Source organism: Aureobasidium subglaciale (assembly GCF_000721755.1).
Source record: "Aureobasidium subglaciale EXF-2481 unplaced genomic scaffold scaffold_0, whole genome shotgun sequence".
Lineage (NCBI taxonomy): Eukaryota > Fungi > Ascomycota > Dothideomycetes > Dothideales > Saccotheciaceae > Aureobasidium > Aureobasidium subglaciale.
Window position 1 is genome coordinate 260,181 of NW_013566995.1, and position 16,800 is coordinate 276,980.

Sequence of the window (16,800 nt, forward strand, 5' to 3'; positions counted from 1 at the left end):
CAAAAACAAATGGACAGATTACGCTACCCAATATCTCGACTATGAGCTGCAGATTCTGACGATATCAGATAGCTAAACTACAAATAATGAACGACTGTACCTAAGAACGACCCAAGATGCGCAGTCGTGATAGAAAGTCATTTTCATGGAGCATCTTGTCGTTGTCGAGGGAAGCACCCTGGCGCGAGCGATACTCTTCCCAAATCGCACAAGAATGTTCAGCCCACGAAAGATGGTCGTAAGCTTTACCGTGTGCTACATACAGTACGTAACATTTGTAGCTCCCTCAAGCCACGACGACTTCTCGAACCTCCGTGATATATACCGGCACCTCACCCTGCAAGAAGCTGTTACTGCAGGATAACAAAGTCTCTCACATCTCTACGTTGTTCTGAATCGTCGTAGAATGGAGAGAGTTAGGACAAAGAGGCAAAAGTGAGTGTTGCTTAATGACAAGGATCCAGCCTCGATTCAATTTCATCCAATCGTTCCCCTGTTCTACCTAAACCAAACCCACCACTGTCTCAACCCTCTAAGCCCCCCTGTAGATTCCCCTCCCTAATCTCATTCAAACTCTTGGTGAGTCTATCCAATTTGATAGGTTTAGTCAAGAACAAATCAATCCCAGAGACAAACGCTTCTTCTTGAGCTTCCGCGCTCCCCAAGCCTGTCAATGCAATGATGGTCGCAGGTGTGACATCTTGACTGCGTTCAAAAGCGCGGATCTGGCGTGTGGCTTCAAAGCCATCCATGACTGGCATGGAGATATCCATGAGTACGACTTCTGGTTTGGGCGTTGTGGGAGCGTTGCCTAGAGCTGCTGCTTTGTAGGCTTCGAAAGCTTCGAGACCATTTGTTGCTGTGAGTTTGGCGTGGCCATGCTTTTTGGCATAGGCTGTGATTAGACGGAGATTTACGGCCTATGGATTATGTCAGTCTGGTGCCTATTTCTTTGTGTTTAGTGTCGCTTACATTGTCATCTACGAGCAGTAGCGTCGGTTTGGACGGATCAACGTTGGTTCCTGTTGTAGTCTTGACCTGCGTCGTTTTCGTCGTGACAGTCGTCACAGTCGTCTGCTGCTCGAAACCCGCTATTGGTGAGTCTTTAGGTAGCGCCGGAGGTTTGTCGTCCTGAGCCTCTTCCTTGAAAAACTTTTGATCGTTGGGTCGCGGCGTTGTCATATTGGGGTCTTCGGATTGACGTCTAGTTGGGAAGGGATATCCGGGGTCGGATGGCTTCTGTAACGACGTACCTGGAGGCGTCGGAGTGTTCTCTGACCATTGGTCGTCTTGAGGCGTGTCACTGAGACACCTTCTGATGGCGGCAGCGAGCTTGCGTGGACCACAAGGTTGTGCCACGTATTCGATGTGACCGTGCACCAGCTGATTCAGTGCAGACTCCTTCAGATCGCGGCGTGACCGGCAATTTCTGCAAATGACCAAAAGAGGTTTCGTCCGTAGTTGTTGTGTCATATCGGTACCAGCGTGCGGTGTTCTTATCAAGGATGGTTGTAGCAGTCTCAGAAGCTCCGGAACATCTTCTTCTATGACCATCGCTAGATCGAAGGAGCTCGGCGAGGACCAGCTCGAGGGTGATAACATGACGTTGAGCTGTCGACATGTTTTCCGTAAGGTCTCTATTTGGAAATCACGACCGGCCATGATCGTCTTCTCTCGATATTGCTCAGTAGGGGCAAAGCCCAGACATTGCATGGAAATCATGTTTGGTCCAGAGGATAGAGTTCGGCTGTGAATACGCTGAGCGTCTCCAGCTCCCCTGACGTCGAGGGGCATAGTGACTGCAACGGTCGTGCCAACATCCTTTTTACTCTGGACGTCGATGTGTCCTCCAAGATTCTTGACAATCTTAGCGACCATCGACATACCTAAGCCAGTGCCCTCCGAAAGATCGTCTTCTTGAGCAAACGCACGGAAAAGTTGACTTGTCAAGAACTCCTTCGAGATACCTTTGCCGCTGTCCGTGATTGTCAGGCGCACACGTGAACGCCTCTGCCTTTCCGTTGGCGGTATCAGCTTCAAGGCCGCGACAATATAACCTCTCTCAGTGTACTTGAGAGCGTTGTTTATGATATTGATGCACAATCGTTTCCAGGCCCCTACCGCAATGCTGCAATTCAAAGACAAAGCACTGGGGTCAATGTCGGTGATCACTGTGACTTTGCGTTGGTTGAGTGTCTGTCCGTCTTTGGAGCAGCAGAACGAGTAGACTGCAGTGTCAATGACCTCCTCCGTCAGTTCATCAAGCAAGACGTTCGTTTTTTCCACGACCATGCCACCGAGCGTTTCAGTCCTGCTGAGACCGGCAGAGCGATTACGGTTCCTTTGATCAACGCTAGTCTGTAGCTGTTTCCTGTTGTGTTTGGAAACCGAGTTGACCTTAGAAAAATCGAGGAGATGGTCCACAACATCAAGTAATGTCTGCCCGCACACTTGAATCTGACCAATCATATCTGAGGCCTCATGGTCGTGAATCATATCAGAAACAAACTCAGCTGTTCCAAGAATGCCGTGGAGCGGACTGCGAAGCTCATGGCTGATGCTTGATAAGAAGTCGGATTTGACTTTGTGTGACATCTCCATGTCTAGTCTTCCAATCTTTGCCGTGATGACATCGCAGAATGCCTTCAGATAGCACATTTCGGACTCGAGAGAGAATACTCGGATGGGAGAGTTTGAGTAGACAATACAGCCGGCGTCCCACCGATCTCTCGACATATTCCAAAGTCCAAGCAGCATCAAACTCCTCGCTTCGGGGAACAATGCCCCTAATTTTCTGCCCAGCGCAGACCTGGTTGAGCGCTTCCGTCTCTGGAAGGAATCCTTATTTCCACGAACGTTGATAGGGGTCATGGAGAAGACTTGGGTGTCGACGAAACCACTGCCGTCGGATGTATGCGTATCGGACGTGTAATCGCCCTCTGCCCCATACAGAAAGACCTTTCCGTGTTTATGACATCTCAGCAGAGATTGTAATAGTTTCTTGGGAACCTCTGCATGGGGCGGGGTGAAGCTGGCAGGTACCAGCCCGTAAGAAGCCCCGAAGACCGAGCAAGGCTTTGAAACGTCTTCCTGGTTATTTGGTTTGTCCAGTGTATCTGTAGCACTACCAGCGCCTTCTGTATCGCTTGTGAAAAGATCCGGCTCACGTCCTGGTTTCGCAACATCGATGGCCTCATCTGCTAGTTCACCAAAATTCGACATGGAAGCATCCAGGAACAGAACACCGTCCGCGCCTACTGCAGTGCGAATGAAGTCCGCGGCGGATTGCATTGCGTTGCTTGCGATCTGATCTCGCAGCTTGAGTGGGTCCTCCTCTTTCTTTGTAGCTAAGCCTGCGTTTGACTTCGTACTGTCTCTACGAGACATGGGCGGACGCACAGTCTCTGATGGTATTGGCGGCGTGTTGTTGGATTCAGCAACGAGTGAGTTCAAAGTACGACCAGTCGTCAGCAGAGCGTTTTCGTCCTCTAATTTGTGCTGAAGGGTCAATTGCTCCATATCGTGTTCCGTCAACTCCGTAAGGTCTGCATTGGCAAGTTCGCTGGCTTGCGCGATAGCCTCTAAGGTTTCAGATGAAGCGGTGGGAGGTGTTCTCGCTCGCTCATCTCGGACGCCTGGCTCATTCTCCATGAATGAGTTGAGAGCCTTCACCATCAGTGTACCTCGGCGTTGTTCTGCTCGCGCCTTCAGCATAGCCAGATGCTCCATAACCAGGGAACCCATCTCTTGTACGAAGCGCACATCCTTTGTTTCGAGTCCGTCTCGAGGTTTGTCATCCAGAATACTGTTGCAGTCTCGAGTCAGCTTCTAATCAACACCATGCTGAATCATGACGATTGTCAGAAGTGTGTTTAACGCTCACCACTGCTCTAGAATTAGTCAGGAACTCAAGACTTGTAGAGGCGAGGCAACGTACAAAAGCACCGATATTGAAGCCCTTAGCTGTCGTTATGGGCACACCAGCATAGAATCGAGCCTTTATGCCACCAGCAACATAAGGCTGATTGGAGAAGCGAACATCTTCCAATAGATCATTGACGATATGGATTTTTGCTCCAGTTTGGTCCTGAGCATTATTTCCAAGGTTGTTCGGTAAGTTGACGGTATGCTCGCAGACGGTAGAGCCTCGAGGTATCTTGGTCATACCTAGCCAAAGGCCATCTCCGGGGTCGTGAATACCATCGTCCTCGAACGACAGGGTCTGTGTGGCTTCGCCAAGGATATATGCATGTTGACTGTCGAAGCAAAAGATCATAGCCCGCCTAGCCTTCAAACGTAGAGCAGCGAGTTGGCAAAACGCTGTCAACGCTTTGTCCGTGGATGAGGTCGGTGTGTGTTCCTCGTCGGTCTCGGAAGAGTTGAGGTCGGTCCATATGGCATCGGGTCCGGCGAGTATGCGAAGCGGCTCATAGTAGCTAAAAGGCACTTAACTTTGACATCAAGCGAGCCAGTGGGATTTGGGTTCTGTCAAACCTGTAGAACTCGTGCTCGCGTTTTCTCTCGTAACGTGCTCGGTCTTGTGGGCTCGTAGCCTCGACATCGACTGTAGTAGACATGGCAATCGACTCCGGAAAACTACCCCATGAGTCGTTCGACTGATGTATACAAGAGACGATTCAAGACCCTAGAAAGAGAGAAACCAATCTATCTGCCAAGCTGTTTCGTGACCGCAAGCGTGTGTTGATGGCTCATGCATGTCCCAGATTGCGCTTATCAAGCTGTCAATAGATCAGACCCTGATGGCGATTGCCGGAAAACAGTCTTCAGCTATGGTCCCTTGCGGTGTGCATACGCGATGGAAGCCATGTGAAATGACGATTCGGCAATTGACGCTGCGAATAGGCTGGCAAATTCGACATGCTCCACATCGTCGGAATAGGTACCGCTTGGTCATAGAGTCCGCGTCAGTATAAGCGATGGCCTAAAAGTCCAGCCTGCTGGCCCATTCGCTGTTGAAAAAACATCCCATGCAGAAAACACTGGAACCAAGTTTTATCCCGAGGATCGCCGAAACAGTTGGTGTCGTCAGGCTGTGCGAATGTAAGTCGCCCATCTTGACATCGAAGTTTGTTGTGGTCGATTGACCCCGATGCTCGGGTGCACTTGCCCCAAACCGTTTCCCACGTAATGAGGCTCGTGTCAACGCTCAGGGGGCCTGATACAGCACTGTGCCTTGTTTTTCCACCAAGCTAGCGGCTGCAGTTTGCTGCGACTAGAATGCGACACTCACAAGTTGGTCTTGGTCGGGTGTTGGTGAAGGCCTTGAAGGGAAATAGTAAATGACGATCGGCGGAGGAATTCACTCCGGCAATCGCGTGTTAAGCGGCAAATCGTGCAGAAGGAAAAACACGGGAATAACGTATTTGACTTAGAAAGTAGTTGGAACGATAGCTGCCATGTGACAGGAGACAAATAGGCAAGATAAACAGCGCGTATATGCAGGAAGAAGGTCAAATTGCAGTCCCATATGTCCAGTCTAACGCCCTTCGTAAAGCATGCAAAGTGAGAAGATATGCAATGAGATCACAAGCGGCTCTCGAGGCCATCCCACTGTCTCTCACCAGGCCAGTGGTCATCAGGCCAGACCTGACGCATGGCTTCCCATATGTGACCAACGTATACGATCTCGAGGCCTGATAGCACTTCTTCAGGCAAGTCCCTAGTGTCTTTCCTGTTGGCATTTGGCAACAAGACCTTCTTGACACCGGCGCGATGTGCGCCGATCAGCTTCTCCTTGATGCCGCCGACCGGAAGGACTTTTCCGCGTAGACTGAACTCGCCGGTCATTGCAAGAGTAGGCGGTACAGACTTGCCACTAAATAGACTGACAAGGGCAATTGTGTGTGCTAGACCTGCACTGGGTCCGTCCTTGGGGATAGCACCGCTTGGGCAGTGTACGTGAATACTGCGACTCTTCATGATATCCTCGGTGGGATCATGTGTCAGTGCCAACTCGAAAGCATGGGCTTTGACCCATGTCAAGGCAACCTCGACACTCTCTTTCAGGACATCTCCAAGCTTTCCAGTGAGTTGTACGCGGCCAGAGCCAGGCATGTCAGCCACTTCGATAAAGAGTATACTGCCTTGGTTACCAGAGCTATAGGCCACGAGACCAGTGACTATACCCGGCCGTGACGTGGTAGCCGCAATTTCCTCTTCGAAGCGTTCTATGCCCAGTATCTCTTCGAGATCTTCCATTCGCACAGTTGGGGAGTAAGACGTAGAGCTAGCATCGGATGCTTCGGCGTACGCTACCGCTTTGCTACGACAGACTGAGCCGATCTCACGCTCTAGATTACGGACACCTGCTTCGCGTGTGTAGGAGGTAATGATCTTGTCAAGCACATCCTCAGCAATGGCAACCTGATCATGGTTAAGACCGTTGGTGGTAATCTGCTTCGGGATTAGATGGCGATTGGCGATGTGACGCTTCTCAACACTCGTATAGCCAGCCAGCTGAATGGTCTCCATTCTGTCAAGCAATGGCGCAGGAATCGTGTCCAGAGAATTGGCTGTGGCAATGAACAGGACCTTGCTCAGATCGATGGGGATATTGACATAGTGATCGGTGAAAGTGTTGTTCTGCTCAGGATCCAAGACTTCCAACATGGCAGCAGAAGGATCGCCGTGGTGACTCGATGTACCAATCTTGTCGATTTCATCCAGCAAGAAGACAGGATTCGAGACGCCTACCTTCTTGAGACCACTAACAATCAGACCAGGCATTGCCGCAACGTACGTACGACGGTGCCCGCGAATCTCGGCTTCGTCACGGACGCCTCCCAAGCTGATCCTGTGGAACTTCCGACCTAGCGCAGTAGCAACTGATTTGGCTAAACTGGTCTTGCCCACACCTGGTGGTCCCACCAGAAGCAAAATGGGTGATTTGTCAACCATGCGCTTCTTGTCTAGAATTTTGGCCTCCTCAGGCGTCTGTTCGGGCTTCGTCTCGGGGTTCTCAGCATTCTCGACTTTGCTGGAGGCATTCGCTTCCTCGGTGATCTTGTCGATCTGAGACTGGAGGTTGGCATTGACCTGCTGCTTCAACTTCAGTACAGCCAGATATTCGAGTAGTCGCTTCTTAATCTTGTCAAGACCGTAATGATCATCGTCTAGTTGTTTGCGAGCTCGTGATAAAGTTGCGGGATCGAGCTTGTCTTCGGTGAACTTGGTCCAGGGGATTTCAGAGAGATTCTCGAGATAGGTCCTGCAGACCTGGTAGTCGGCTTGTGCAGGGTTAATCTTGGAAAGTCTCTTGAGTTCGCGGTCAGCAACCTTGGAGGCCTCAGGAGACAGCTTGGCCTCATCGAGACGTTTCTTCAACTCGTCAATCTCATTGGGCTCTTCTTCTTCGTCGGGTTTGCCGAGACCAAGGGGTGAATTAGATGCACTGCCAGCCAGACCGCCACCAAATCGCTTGAGTAGCTGCTGTCGGCGTATACGCGCAGCTTGTTCCGAATCCACGTCACTATCGGGAACAGATGACTTGATTGACATGATGCGGTTGTTGCCTTGTATAGTCGAGACATTTCTCTGCAGCAAGTCAACAGCACGCTCGAGACGAAGCTTGAGCGGGAGGGCGGAGATGATGCGTAGCTTGTCCTCCTGAGAGCACTCGATGATGTTTGTCATGAAATCAGCAAGGACGCCAGCCTCTTGCAAATCTTTCCTGACGATGAATAGTTCAAGACGGCGAGCGAGGAGTGGCGACAATGAGGTGGGTGGGGCACGTGGTAATAGGGAGGAGAGCCTGATGAGGGCGAGCAGTTCTCTCGAAAGCTGCTTGAGCTCAGCAAAGAGTGCTCTGACCTCCTTATCTGATTCGTCGACACGTTCATCTGTATGGACCGAGACGTCTGCTTCAAAGTAGGGGGTGTCTCGGACGAAGCTGTTGATCTGGAAGCGGCTCACGCCCTCTACGACCAAGGACAGTTCGCCACGTCTCTTTCCCTGGACACCAGAAACCTTTGCGAGAGTACCGACGGAGAATAGCTGGTCCTGGGTAGCCTGAGCGGGGTTGATGCCGGCAATGGGGCGTCTATTGTTGTCTTTGCCATCGTCGAGCAGCTTTTGACCGTCAGAGCTAAGATAGGGAGACTTTACAGGCAGACAGCCGACGCTGATCGAGGTAGGATCAGGATTGGGAGTGGCAGCTTTGCTGTAGATGTTTGCAAGAATGGCGGCGATATCGCCACGACCTTGGAGTGGAATGCGGAGAGTCAAGCCTGGCAAGAGGACGGAACCCTCTGCCAGGGGAATTATCGGGAGTGTTGTAGTCTTGGGTGTTGCCATGGTTGTGAGCCAGCAAAATGGCTGGGTATAGAAGTCACTCGCTGCACGAATATAGGGGAGATGAGTGATAGGTAATCAGAAGTCGAATGTGTTGATAAGGTGGTCTCGCGAGTTGCACATGTCATCGATTGGTTAATGCGGAGAGAACGGGCCGAGGTCTTTGTTTAACGCCGACCCAAGGGAGTTAAGCAGTCTTGGCGGCGATTTGTGAAACTGTGAAACCATCGACTTTTCGATGCTGACGCCGTCGGAGCCTTCGCCTCGTGTGAGTATTTCTCGACACACGACCAACACCAATGTCTTTGAGCGCCTGTGTACGCCGTTCACTGGGCACTCGTGGTCTGCGATGCTTTGTTGCGCCATCCTTCGCCGCAGCCACTCGACCAGCTGCATTGGCCTTCCGCCCGTTCTCCATCACCACAAAGTTCGCCCAAGAGCAGGCAGAAAAGCCCGAGACTGATGCGCCCGACGCTGCAATTGAAGCTACGGAATCTGTCGAAGTCGCCGAAGATGAGGCGGTAGCTCAGTCAACAGAAGTAGAATCAGTCCCCTGGTACCTTCAGGTCGACACGCCCACGCCACAACAAGAGCATCCTTTCGCCGAACGCCAGCGCCTGCCCGAACTGCCCGAGTCTCCGCCAGCCCTTCTGCAGCCAATTCTCGAGCATGTCTCGGTCGAACTCGGCTTAGACCATCTTTCCCTTATCGATCTGCGCGAACTCGACCCCCCTCCTGCCCTTGGTGCCAATCTTCTCATGGTCATTGGAACCGCTCGCTCGGAAAAGCACTTGCATGTTTCGGCCGATAGACTCTGCCGCTGGTTACGTACTGAGCACCGTCTGACTCCTTATGCAGACGGTCTCCTCGGTCGCAACGAGCTCAAGCTCAAGCTGAGACGCAAGGCCAAGAGGACTCGTCTGCTGAGCGCTGTCGGTGCAAAAGAGACTGCCAGTCAAGACATTGACGACGGCATCAGAACAGGCTGGGTCTGTGTCAACGTTGGCAAAGTTGAAGGCGGTGCCCTCCAAATGCAGCAAGAGCCAGAAAACTTTGTTGGTTTCGGTGGTCAGTCGTCCGGCTCTAGAATTGTCGTTCAGATGATGACCGATGAGAAGAGAGGCCAGATCGATCTCGAGACCCTGTGGAGTGGTATCCTCAGAAGATCCATAAAGGCAAAGTCTGACAAGGACCAAGATGTCGATGATGCAGAGACACGCGTCCGTAAAGGCTTGCTGCTTGAGGAGTCTCAAGACTCGCCTGGTTCTTACCGCTACCGTCCCCATGCTGCTGACTACCCAAGTGGACAACAAGCACGAGCATTCCACTCCTCTGCTAAACAATCAACACAACAAGGTGCGCAAAACTCAACACTCTCACAACTCAACCCTCAATCTGACAGAATTTCTCAAAGTGCCATCATCCTGAACCACATGGTCGATCATGTCCAGTCTATGAGCCCTTCCGAAGCTCTCAAAGCACTCGGTCGTGATAGCAAAGATCAAGAGTCGACTCCCATGCTGCGCGCTTTCTACACTGCTATGCCTAGATTTCCCGAAACCATGCATTGGCATGCGCACGTATCGCTCGATTGCCATGCAGTACGACTGGGCCATGCTGGTTACACTCACACATGCCTGATCCAAGACTTGGAGAGCATGCGTATTGCCTCTCTCATCCCAGACGAAAGAACATATCTAGCAGTGCTCGAGGCTATCCTGCTGCCATATGCCGAGGATGCGCCTCCGACACGAGCAGTCGTCATATCTCGCACCACAATTCGACGAGCCCTTGCCGTTTTGGACCGTATGTCTGAAGACGGCATTGATCCTGTGAGCAATTCGGTCTGCACGATTTTACATCGTGCAACTTCCACGGCCCCAGCTATCACTCAAGACTCGATAACAAACACAACGAGTCAATCTACATCAACATATCAACAGCCATTTGCGCTGAATCAACTCATCTCCGCTCTATCTGTTTATGCTCTCCGCGCCACTGCTCAAGATTCTCCATGGTCCGAATTCTGGGAACTTTGGCGTTCTTACCCTCGTCGTATGTCACCACGCTCTAGTGACATGTATGTGACCATGTTTGACAAGGTCGCCGAGAGAAACAGTCAGAAGGATGCGATGGATGCCTTGAGACAATGTGTACCTGAAATGTTGCGCGAACAGCCAGCAGTCAAGCTGGGAGGTCAAGTGACTGATGCTGTTATGCGATGTCTAGATATCGCAGAGCCTCGAGCTGAGAAACTAGCTAGGGAAGGTAATCGTGGTGAATGGGCTACTCTGTGGCTAAAGTGTGCAAAGTCTCTGGAACTGGGTTGAGTGTAGGGCCCACGACTGACGATTTCAACGACTTTTTTCTTTCTAGCATTATATCCATCTTGTATCAATACTTCTGTCTTCGCTCTCGCATGTGTATTCCCACACTCCCGATCAATGAAGCCGAAACCGGGCACTCGGAGAGGTGCGTCAGACCGGGCGAGAATCAATCTGGAGATGTGGAGAAATCGATTTGATTCCCCACCACGAAAGCGCTCCCAAAAGAGGGTCCCACTTTGCCGTGCGACGTAAACGGTTTCGCGTCGACGTAGACTTTATACCGCGCGGACATGCCGTCAAGAATAACCGTGGGACGGTTATGGGGCGCGGCTTTTGAGAAATGCGAGAAATACAAAAGTAATTCAGTTGGCTTCTTGGTGTGAGGTGTTTCTCACTCTTCTCACACTACTTGAGTACTGCTTCATTCTGTTGCACTCTAGACAACAGGCTTCTACTTGGGATAAACCTCTATACAGCTGAGCTATATTGATCTGACTGTGTGGTTGACTACTGTCAAAGACGTCAAGATGTCAAACAACGTCAAGGACATGCACATCTGCATTGCCGGCTCAGGTGCGTCTTCCCCCCTCATCTTCATAATGCCCTCTTCTAACAACCACCCCAGGCATGGGCGGCCTTGCATGCGCCCTCTCCCTAGCCCGTCAAGGCTTCACCAAAATCTCCGTCTACGAATACGCCTCCTCCCTCGGTTTTGTCGGCGCCGGTATCCAACTTGCACCAAACATGGCACGCATCCTCGACCGCCTAAACGTCTGGTCACCCATCCAAGCCGAAGCTGTAGACCTCAAGGACACTTCCATCCGTCAAGGCTCTTCAGATGCCGAACTCGCGAATGTAAAGCTGGACTATGTGAAACAGACTTATGGATACCCGCACATGGTTGGCCATCGCTCTTCTCTGGCTGGGGAAATGTACAAAGGCTGTAAAGAAGAGGAAGCGAGTATAAAGTTCTACTTTTCGCATGCTGTGCAGAAAGTCGATGCTTGGACGCCGAAAGTCAGTTTTCAAGTCAAGCCGAGGGATGCAGAGGCTTTTGATGTAGAATGCGACATTCTTCTCGCTGCTGATGGTGTAAAATCAAACATTCGCGATCAAATGCTGGAGCTTTTGAATATCGACGCCAAAGTCGTGGATTCGGGACAAGCAGCTTATCGCATCATGCTAAAGAGAGAAGACATGGAACACGACCCCGAGTTGCTCGAACTCATCGACTGCGAGAGAGCAACACGCTGGATTGGAGAACGCAGACACATCATCGCCTACCCAGTCTCCAACAATACAATCTACAACCTCAGCACCGCACAACCAGATGCAAACTTTGCAGCAGCACCTTCAGCCACTTACACGACAAAGGGAAGCAAAAAGGAAATGTTGGAGGTGTACTCTGATTTCTGCCCCAAAGTGCAAAAGATGCTTAATATGGTGCCGGAAGGCGAGGTTTGTGAGTGGAAGTTGAGGGTACATGCTCCTCTGCCTACATGGGTGCATGGGAATATGGCGTTGGTGGGTGATGCTTGTCACCCTACGCTTCCTCACCTCGCACAAGGAGCCGCTCAAGCGATCGAGGACGGTGCAGTGCTAGGTGTTGTGTTGAGCAAACTCCCTGATACGAGTGCGGAGAGCATCAACAAGGCACTCAAAGTTTACCAGGAACTGAGGAAAGCGAGAGCGGAGGGCTTAGTGGCTTTGGCTGCGGCGAATGGAAGAGAGATGCATCTTGGTGACGGTGCTGCCAAAGAGGCGAGGGATGCGGCATTCAAGGCAATCAGGGAGGGGAGAGAGGGTGCCAAGGTGCCGGATAGATGGGCCGATGCTGATGTGCAGAAGATGATCTACGGCTATGACTGTTGGTCGGATGCTGAGGTGCAGTTTGATGCTCTATTTGCCGCTGCTTGAGGAATTTAGTATACGTTCGTAGGCATGCAAATAGCACGATACTGCAAGACATGTCACTGCAGTTTAATAAAGGTAGTGCACCGACATCAGTGTAAGTTGAGATTGTGAAAGTGGACATGAAATTAGATTCGATTATCCGGATCGCCTGTACTCTCCAAGGGGAATCGGTGGTGCCTCGGATACGCTCAGTCTATGCAGTCTTGACATCCGTGTGGGTCTCAGGTCGTCGTCTCTGGATCGTGGAATAGAGGAGCGGATAGTGTGAAGCGGGCCGAGTAGTCTATGCACCACCTTCGCGCTTTGCGTACTCGTCCTCCATGGCCTCGCGGTACTTCTTGTCTGCATCAGACTCCTCGGTCACGTCTTCGACCTCGTTCTCTTGGAGACGACGCTGGTTGGTTGACTGTTGAGGCATGCCCAGCTGCTCGCGACCCTGGCTGTCGTAGTGTCTTGTCTCTTCTATCGTGGGGCCACCAAGGTTTTGCTGGGTAGTGCGGACAGAGGTGCCATCATGGTTTGTGTGCGAGACGGTGGAACGGGTAGCGCCTGTTGTCTGGCCGTCGTTGGAGCTGCTGCTGGAGCTGAAGGTGTACGAGCTATTGGTGAAGGTGCTAGAATTGCTGGACATGGTGGCGAGATGATTGTGTAGAGATGAGTAGGATGTTGAGTAGGACAGGATGGGAGAAGAAGTCAAGTGGTGGTCAGACTTGACCCAGGTTCACAAATGCAAGGAACTGCGACAGCGACAGCGACAGCGACCCCACTTCCCACTTCGACAGCCGCACGTCAGCCAAGCCCAGCGGTCGATCTAATCGCGGATAGATCCTTCCTCTCTCGACAGCCGTGCGTCAGTGTCGAACTGAAGCCTCTCATGTCCAACTTGGTACTTGGTCCTTTGCAGCTCGACACGATCACTCGAAGCCCAAGATGGGGCGCTTCTTTCCCTTGTACATTGCACGGTCCGATGGTATGCTGGAGACAGCTACCAAGCACGGTGCCAGGATTGCAAAAGAGGCCAACAAACCCACGCCCAAGCAGTTGGACGACAAGCCAAAGTCCGATGGCGTCAAGGACTACTACCGCGAGGTCGCCATCGACGAGTCGAAGCATATGGACTGGAGGAGGAAGCTTGCTGCCATGCTCGCACGCGATCTGAATCTCGATCTAGGTACGTTCGTGCAATGCGACACGGAACTTGCACGAAGCTGACCACTCGAGCAGAGAAGGGATATATCCTGGCCCACTTCCCCGAAAACTATCGCCTGTTCGAGCACGTCAAGACGGCAAAGAAAGGAGAGGGAGAAGCAAAGACAAAGACGCACGCTGGTGGAGGCAACGAACGTCAGGATGCCTACCTGTACGGTCATCCTCTCGGTCGCAAGAAGCGCTTCAGGAGTCCTGGCGACTTCTACCCACATCTGCTATGGCTGGCTACTGACCCGGAAGGCGACTCGGACAACTGTGGTTGCAAGATCTGCTGTCCCGAAGAGATGGACGCTTCCCTGAGAGACCAGACGGTGCAGCCAGTCATTGCTCGTCGTCCCAGCACACAAACACGACCTTCAAACACTCCGACACCGGGTCCGCAGACTGCCGCCTCCGCCGTTCCTCCTTCTCGTATCGCTGCTACCCCCGTACAACGGCAACCTCCGCCTACCGCCGCTACACAGCCCGCTCCCCGTCCCGTGGCCAAGCCCATGGACTATGAAATCGATCGCCAATACGCTCTCTTCCTGTTCCGTCAAGGAGAAATGGTCTGGTTTGACAAGAGCGGCGCATGGGGCTTGGGTGTCATTACCGAAAGATCAAAGGTCGGCCACGACTCAAACTACAGGGTGCAGCCTCTCTCATATCCCGAGCACTACACCCAGTCCGTGAACATCACCAGAGACGTCGACCTCCGCCCATGGCTAGCGTGGAGTGTACCCCCGTATACACACGATGCTCTGAACAAGATCAATCACTCTCTGCACTACACCACCTTCGACTTCAAAGCCCTGGCTACCGGCAAGTTTGGCGATGGTACTGTCGAGATTGATGCTAGTATCATGGCTGCAAAGGCCATTGACGCCACCTACACCCCTTTCAACCCCGAATCCCGCTCAGAAACACAATCGTACATTGAAGTACGATGGAGTGGCATATACTTGGGAGCTGAGAAAATCTGGTTGAACGAACCTGTTCGTCTAATGCTTCCCATGGGACAAGCGGCAACCAGAGTCCTGGTCGTACGGGCAATCGTCGAACGCACTCAAAAATCCGCACGACAAACATATTCCACAATCTCCTTTATTGGAGACGTCTATATCATGCTACCTGTAGAGTCTGTAACCATGGACCGCGCTCCCAACGGCCTAGTCGCAGGTTCCGACACCGTAAACGTACCCCTCCGCATGCTCGAAGACATTCGTCGAAGAAACATCTACACCATCCAAGCCAAAGGCACCGCATTCCACTGGAAGCTCCTCGAACGCAATAAAGCAGTGGATATGAAAGATGTAAGGGGTAGATGGTATGAATCCACCCTCTTCCTGCCTATCCTTTTGCCAAAGCAAGCAGAAGACTACGAAAGACAAGCACGTCAAGGCGTCATTACAGAAGTTTTAGGCATGATGAATGGACATGGCGATTGCAACAATGACAAAGAAGGTAGACGTCTCATCCCAGACGCACGGGCTTCTCATCGTGAACAAGCGTTTGGAAAAGCTGTGCCAGAGCGCATTGTAGTGGTGGAAGGTGTCAAGGCTGCTGCTCCTGCGCTTGCACCACAACAAGCAAGAGGGCAAGTGACATCGAACTATCAGGGTAGCAATGGTCATGTTGGTCTTGATGTTGCGGGTGCGAGTAACGGTGCAGGAGCTTCTGTTCCAGCTACGAATCATACTCAACCACAACAACAGCAACAACAGCAACAACAACAACAGCAGCAGCAGCAGATGACGGGAGATCAAACAACTGGCTTTGAAGAATTCATGGATCTTGATGGTCTTGGTGGAGATGTCATGGGTGCATTTGATCAAACTTATTGATTCCCATTTTCTGTCCTTCCTTCCTCTTCTGCTTTCTCTCCTGTCATGGATCATGGATCATGGCGTTCTGGTTGGGGTTGATGCAAAAGAGCTTCAATGTTGCTTGTGGGGTGTTTTTGGTGTTTTCATTTCTAACTGTTTCGGGACGGGGTTTTTTTTTCTCTTCTTCTTGCTTTTGCTCTGAAAGAGTGGCCTTTTCTGCATTGATGTGCATTGTTAAGGTGTTGTGGTGTAGTGGTATGGTACTCTGTAGTTCTGGCTGTTTGCTTCGTTCTTTACTATTGAGAGATTGGTTGCTTTATGAGTTTTGCTTTTTGAACGCTTTTTTTTTTTTCTTACAATGGTTTTACATGGCCATTTTTTCATACTTGAGTTTAGTGACTGATGATCAAAGGATTACTGTTTCTATCGTTGGTTTTGATATGTGTGGAGATGTCATGTAGACTGTAAAATACGTTTTGCTTTGCTCTAACTTTTGACTCTGTAAAACGTTTCAAGGTTTTTTTTTCTGGCACTACTTCCCTACTATTCACTCCATACCTTGTCTTCATAGGGTCAGTCAAGCAAGATATCTTGCAAGTCAGAGGGCGGTTCTCGCGACTATTTTGATATCAATGGATGTGGCTTTTCTGTTATTACCTGCAGCATGCGCCTTTTGCTCTTACTGTTTGGTGCGACCTATTTTGACTCTTGGGACTTGTAGTGTCCCGGGCTTTCAGGTTCCGTTTGTGGTTTGGAACGTCTGTCATGGTGGCTTTTCTCACGACTAGGTCATGGTGTGTTGGATGGTGTTGGCTGTCTAGGCACTGTGGTGAGAGCGTGTTTGATGTTTGCAGTCTCTTTGTGGTCTATCTTTGTAATGTAGCGGTGCTCAGCGCTTGGGAGACGACTTGTTGGAGTTACTGTGTTGGCTTTTGAGGTTCGAGACGACCATGAGTAATGCCGCTTTTGCCTTCTCATGCTCTGCTCTCGCAGCGAGACTTGCGATGGCTGTTTGACCTTGCCGTGAGAGGTGCTGATTCCAACCGTTAGTCGCTTATTTGCTGATCATACCTTGTACCTTTTGCGAATGTTGATACAGTAGTGTTCACCGGTCTGAACCGAGCTATGTTGTAGTGACCGTGATGGTTTTGGCGGCTCGAGGCAACGTGGTGGCTTTCTTGCTCTCGGCACGACATAGAGAAGCCTTTCTCACCTTGAGTCTCAAAGGTTCAAAG

General features: G+C 51.2%; 6 protein-coding genes across 6 annotated transcripts; 3 read left to right on the forward strand and 3 right to left on the reverse strand.

Moving 5' to 3' along the window:
* Positions 1 to 310: 310 nt before the first annotated feature.
* On the reverse strand, positions 311 to 4,816 carry AUEXF2481DRAFT_34329 (uncharacterized protein). Its single transcript, XM_013493178.1, has 4 exons — positions 4,495 to 4,816; positions 3,938 to 4,436; positions 973 to 3,807; positions 311 to 920 (listed from the first exon to the last, which is right to left on the reverse strand). Exons 1-4 carry the CDS (start codon positions 4,575 to 4,577, stop codon positions 525 to 527), a joined length of 3,813 nt encoding a protein of 1,270 aa, XP_013348632.1. The 5' UTR covers positions 4,578 to 4,816; the 3' UTR covers positions 311 to 524.
* A 397-nt stretch (positions 4,817 to 5,213) lies between these two features.
* AUEXF2481DRAFT_34330 (uncharacterized protein) lies at positions 5,214 to 8,428 on the reverse strand. The gene has a single exon (XM_013493179.1). The coding sequence runs from the start codon at positions 8,311 to 8,313 to the stop codon at positions 5,545 to 5,547; it is 2,769 nt and encodes a 922-aa protein (XP_013348633.1). The 5' UTR covers positions 8,314 to 8,428; the 3' UTR covers positions 5,214 to 5,544.
* A 181-nt stretch (positions 8,429 to 8,609) lies between these two features.
* AUEXF2481DRAFT_24497 (uncharacterized protein) lies at positions 8,610 to 10,640 on the forward strand (the record flags this gene model as incomplete). The annotated part of the gene is made up of 1 exon (XM_013493181.1): positions 8,610 to 10,640. One exon carries the CDS (start codon positions 8,610 to 8,612, stop codon positions 10,638 to 10,640), a length of 2,031 nt encoding a protein of 676 aa, XP_013348635.1.
* A 289-nt stretch (positions 10,641 to 10,929) lies between these two features.
* AUEXF2481DRAFT_34332 (uncharacterized protein) lies at positions 10,930 to 12,646 on the forward strand. The gene is made up of 2 exons (XM_013493182.1): positions 10,930 to 11,210; positions 11,263 to 12,646. The coding sequence occupies exons 1-2, from the start codon at positions 11,165 to 11,167 to the stop codon at positions 12,552 to 12,554; spliced, it is 1,338 nt and encodes a 445-aa protein (XP_013348636.1). The 5' UTR covers positions 10,930 to 11,164; the 3' UTR covers positions 12,555 to 12,646.
* Positions 12,647 to 12,751: 105 nt separating this feature from the next.
* On the reverse strand, positions 12,752 to 13,261 carry AUEXF2481DRAFT_34333 (uncharacterized protein). Its single transcript, XM_013493184.1, has one exon. It carries the CDS (start codon positions 13,180 to 13,182, stop codon positions 12,835 to 12,837), a length of 348 nt encoding a protein of 115 aa, XP_013348638.1. The 5' UTR covers positions 13,183 to 13,261; the 3' UTR covers positions 12,752 to 12,834.
* A 140-nt stretch (positions 13,262 to 13,401) lies between these two features.
* Positions 13,402 to 15,977, forward strand: AUEXF2481DRAFT_84267 (uncharacterized protein). Its single transcript, XM_013493185.1, has 2 exons — positions 13,402 to 13,722; positions 13,776 to 15,977. Exons 1-2 carry the CDS (start codon positions 13,482 to 13,484, stop codon positions 15,581 to 15,583), a joined length of 2,049 nt encoding a protein of 682 aa, XP_013348639.1. The 5' UTR covers positions 13,402 to 13,481; the 3' UTR covers positions 15,584 to 15,977.
* The last annotated feature ends 823 nt before the right edge of the window (positions 15,978 to 16,800 follow it).

What these genes read in the sequence shown, in the direction of transcription:
- AUEXF2481DRAFT_34330 (XM_013493179.1), bottom strand. Translation starts at nt 8,313, where the DNA reads ATGGCAACACCCAAGACTACAACACTCCCGATAATTCCCCTGGCAGAG.
- AUEXF2481DRAFT_34329 (XM_013493178.1), bottom strand. Translation starts at nt 4,577, where the DNA reads ATGTCTACTACAGTCGATGTCGAGGCTACGAGCCCACAAGACCGAGCA. An exon ending in GCTTCAATATCGGTGCTTTT is followed by an intron (nt 3,808 to 3,937) that starts GTACGTTGCCTC and finishes CGAGACTGCAAC; the next exon opens with AGTATTCTGGATGACAAACC. An exon ending in TACTGCTCGTAGATGACAAT is followed by an intron (nt 921 to 972) that starts GTAAGCGACACT and finishes CATAATCCATAG; the next exon opens with GCCGTAAATCTCCGTCTAAT.
- AUEXF2481DRAFT_34332 (XM_013493182.1), top strand. Translation starts at nt 11,165, where the DNA reads ATGTCAAACAACGTCAAGGACATGCACATCTGCATTGCCGGCTCAG. An exon ending in CATCTGCATTGCCGGCTCAG is followed by an intron (nt 11,211 to 11,262) that starts GTGCGTCTTCCC and finishes CAACCACCCCAG; the next exon opens with GCATGGGCGGCCTTGCATGC.
- AUEXF2481DRAFT_84267 (XM_013493185.1), top strand. Translation starts at nt 13,482, where the DNA reads ATGGGGCGCTTCTTTCCCTTGTACATTGCACGGTCCGATGGTATGCTG. An exon ending in CGATCTGAATCTCGATCTAG is followed by an intron (nt 13,723 to 13,775) that starts GTACGTTCGTGC and finishes CCACTCGAGCAG; the next exon opens with AGAAGGGATATATCCTGGCC.
- AUEXF2481DRAFT_34333 (XM_013493184.1), bottom strand. Translation starts at nt 13,182, where the DNA reads ATGTCCAGCAATTCTAGCACCTTCACCAATAGCTCGTACACCTTCAGC.